Source organism: Homarus americanus, unplaced genomic scaffold (assembly GCF_018991925.1).
Source record: "Homarus americanus isolate GMGI-L3 unplaced genomic scaffold, GMGI_Hamer_2.0 scaffold56241, whole genome shotgun sequence".
NCBI classification, from domain to species: domain Eukaryota; kingdom Metazoa; phylum Arthropoda; class Malacostraca; order Decapoda; family Nephropidae; genus Homarus; species Homarus americanus.
The window spans coordinates 2,215,278-2,218,631 of NW_024740202.1; the positions used below are offsets into that span (position 1 = coordinate 2,215,278).

At 40.4% G+C, this 3,354-nt stretch overlaps 1 protein-coding gene across 1 annotated transcript; it reads left to right on the top strand.

Moving 5' to 3' along the window:
• Window positions 1-2,760, top strand: LOC121875227 (3-hydroxyacyl-CoA dehydrogenase type-2-like). The gene is made up of 5 exons (XM_042379685.1): window positions 1-86; window positions 1,187-1,351; window positions 1,762-1,926; window positions 2,059-2,296; window positions 2,488-2,760. The coding sequence occupies exons 1-5, from the start codon at window positions 78-80 to the stop codon at window positions 2,676-2,678; spliced, it is 768 nt and encodes a 255-aa protein (XP_042235619.1). The 5' UTR covers window positions 1-77; the 3' UTR covers window positions 2,679-2,760.
• The last annotated feature ends 594 nt before the right edge of the window (window positions 2,761-3,354 follow it).

A 3,354-nucleotide genomic window follows, 5' to 3' on the forward strand; every position in this document is an offset into this window, starting at 1 on the left:
ATAAGATCAAGAGAAACCTGGAGATATTATTGATTCTTATTCCCCATCAGTCGACTTAGCATATTGGAGATACTAAGATGTTGAAGGTCAGTGTTAATGATATTGTTACAAATGAGAGAGAGAGAGAGAGAGAGAGAGAGAGAGAGAGAGAGACTTGCTAACCAATGTCTTTCAAGGTGGGGAAATTCCTCTGACGATCACGCCAAATAAACCTAACCTAACTTAACTTAACCTAAAACATCGTACTCAAGTGGTTAAGACATCGTACTCAAGTGGTTAAGACATCGTACTCAAGTGGTTAAAATATCGTACTCAAGTGGTTAAGACATCGTACTCAAGTGGTTAAGACATCGTACTCAAGTGGTTAAGACATTGTACTCAAGTGGTTAAGACATCGTACTCAAGTGGTTAAGACATCGTACTCAAGTGGTTAAGACATCGTACTCAAGTGGTTTATCGTACTCAAGTGGTTAAGACATCGTACTCAAGTGGTTAAGACATCGTACTCAAGTGGTTAAGACATCGTACTCAAGTGGTTAAGACATTGTACTCAAGTGGTTAAGACATCGTACTCAAGTGGTTAAGACATCGTACTCAAGTGGTTAAGACATCGTACTCAAGTGGTTAAAATATCGTACTCAAGTGGTTAAGACATCGTACTCAAGTGGTTAAGACATCGTACTCAAGTGGTTAAGACATCGTACTCAAGTGGTTAAGACATTGGGTTAAGACATCGTACTCAAGTGGTTAAGACATCGTACTCAAGTGGTTAAGACATCGTACTCAAGTGGTTAAGACATCGTACTCAAGTGGTTAAGACATCGTACTCAAGTGGTTAAGACATCGTACTCAAGTGGTTAAGACATCGAAGTGGTTAAGACATCGTACTCAAGTGGTTAAGACATCGTACTCAAGTGGTTAAAATATCGTACTCTTGTTTTTGTTGTTGTTGTTGTTGATGTTTTCGTTGTTGTTCTGGTCCCTTTGTTTTTGTTGTAATTATTGATGTTGTTGTTTTTGTTGTTGCTGATGTTGTTGTTCTTGTTGTTGTTGTCCTCGTCCCGTTGTTGTCATTGTTGTTATTGTTGTTATTGTCCTGGTCCTCCTGCCAGGGTTCACGAACTAACCTACAAACTGAGAGAACTTTTTCACCAGTCTAAATTAATTTTCATTTCCTAATCATCAGGGTCTCGTGTCGGTCGTGACTGGCGGTGCTTCAGGTCTGGGTCGAGCCACTGTGGAGAGGATCGTCCGTGAAGGTGGCCGGGCTGTGATCTGTGACCTGCCTACCTCACAGGGTGCTAAGGTGGCAGAAGAAATAGGGGACTCTGTTATCTTTGTACCAACTGATGTAAGTATCTTGACTACCTCTCTTTGTTCTTATTGTCTCTCTGTTGTATGTCTCCCTGTCTCTCATTTTTTGAGGGGGGGGGGGGATATTTTTTTGTATGCTACATCTCTGCTGATTCAAACTTCTCCATATGCCTCATCTCTGACTCAAAACTTTCCACCTTTAAGCTGATTCAATACTTTCCACCTATAAGCTGACTCAAAACTTTCCATTCTTAAGCTGACTCAAAACTTTCCACACCCCAAATCTCTGACTCAAAACTTTCTACCTTCACCTCTGACTCAAAACTTTCCATTCTTAAGCTGACTCAGAACTTTCCACTCCTAACCTGACTCACAACTTTCTACCTTCATCCCTGACTCAAATCTTCCCGCCTCCATATAATAACTCTCAGACATTGGACTTGACAGGTGTCCTCAGCGGGGGACGTGGAAGCTGCCCTGGCACTCTGTAAGGACAAATTTGGTGGTCTTCATGTGGCTGTCAACTGCGCCGGGATTGGCTTGGCTGTCAAGACCTACAACCACAACAAGAAGGTCTCTCACTCCTTAGATGACTTCATGAGGGTACAGAAGGTAGATGTTGGTGATTTTACTCTGTTAATGTTGATGATAACAATGATAACAACAACAACAACAACAACAACAACAACAACAATACTAATAATAATAATAATAATAATAATAATACGTCGTCAATTTCCGCAGGTTAATTTGGGAGGAGCTTTCAATATGATCCGCCTTTCCGCTGCTTTGATCGCTGAGAACGAGCCTAACGTGGATGGTGAGCGTGGGGTCATTATAAACACTGCCAGCATTGCTGCCTTCGATGGTAGGATAGGACAAGCGGCGTACGCGGCTAGTAAGGGAGCCATAATAGGCATGACCCTACCTATTGCCAGGGATTTGAGCCCCCTGGGTATACGTGTGTGTACCATCGCCCCAGGTGAGAGAGAGAGAGAGAGAGAGAGAGAGAGAGAGAGAGAGAGAGAGAGAGAGAGAGAGAGAGAGAGATTTTACAATAATTATTTCCTTTTAACCCAAAATATACTCACACATTTTTACCAAGTTTATCCACCACCTCCTTCCTCTTCCTCACCAAGCTCATCAATTAATCTTCTTCCACTTCTTCACCAGGATTGTTCAGGACGCCCCTCATGCTAGCACTGCCCCAGAAGGTGTTAAGCTTCCTGGAGAAAATGACACCGTTTCCTCAGCGTCTTGGTGATCCAGACGAATACGCCAAGATGGTGCAAGAGATTATCACCAACCCTATGATGAACGGTTCTACCATACGCCTCGATGGTGCCATACGTCTTGCACCATAAACTGCCTCCCCCTACACCTCGTCAATGGTATCTCATGTCTAATACCATAAATTGAGCCTGAAATAAATGCATTCTTAATGTTTTTATTGTTATTATTATCAACATTTCTCTAATCAATCTATTTATCTTCTTGTTATCATTACAACAACAATAACAAAAAAGTACAACTACTACTACCTCAACAACAACAACAACTACAAACACACAAAATAGATAGATAGATAGATAGATAGATAGATAGATAGATAGATAGATAGATAGATAGATAGATAGATAGATAGATAGATAATGAACTCAACAAAGCCACTTTTAAAAACAGTCTCCCTTATAAAGACTAAAACAGTTTTCTTTGTTTAACATATTAAAGCGGATTTATGATAAAGAGTAATCCAACAGCTAATTAGGACACAGTTCTCTCATCTAAAAAGGATTCTGTTTAATTTGTCAAGAGAGGATGTTCTTTTAGCTCTTTGTTCACTCATATGAATTACTTTTGTGTTATATTTTTTCGTAGAATAGAAATTGTCATCATTGTGTGGATTTCTGTACTCATTGTTATGATTTTGAGACAAGCAGAGAGAGAGAGAGAGAGAGAGAGAGAGAGAGAGACAGAGAGAGAATAGAGAGAGAGATAGAGAGAGACAGAGATTGATGGACATATATACAATGTCTGTAA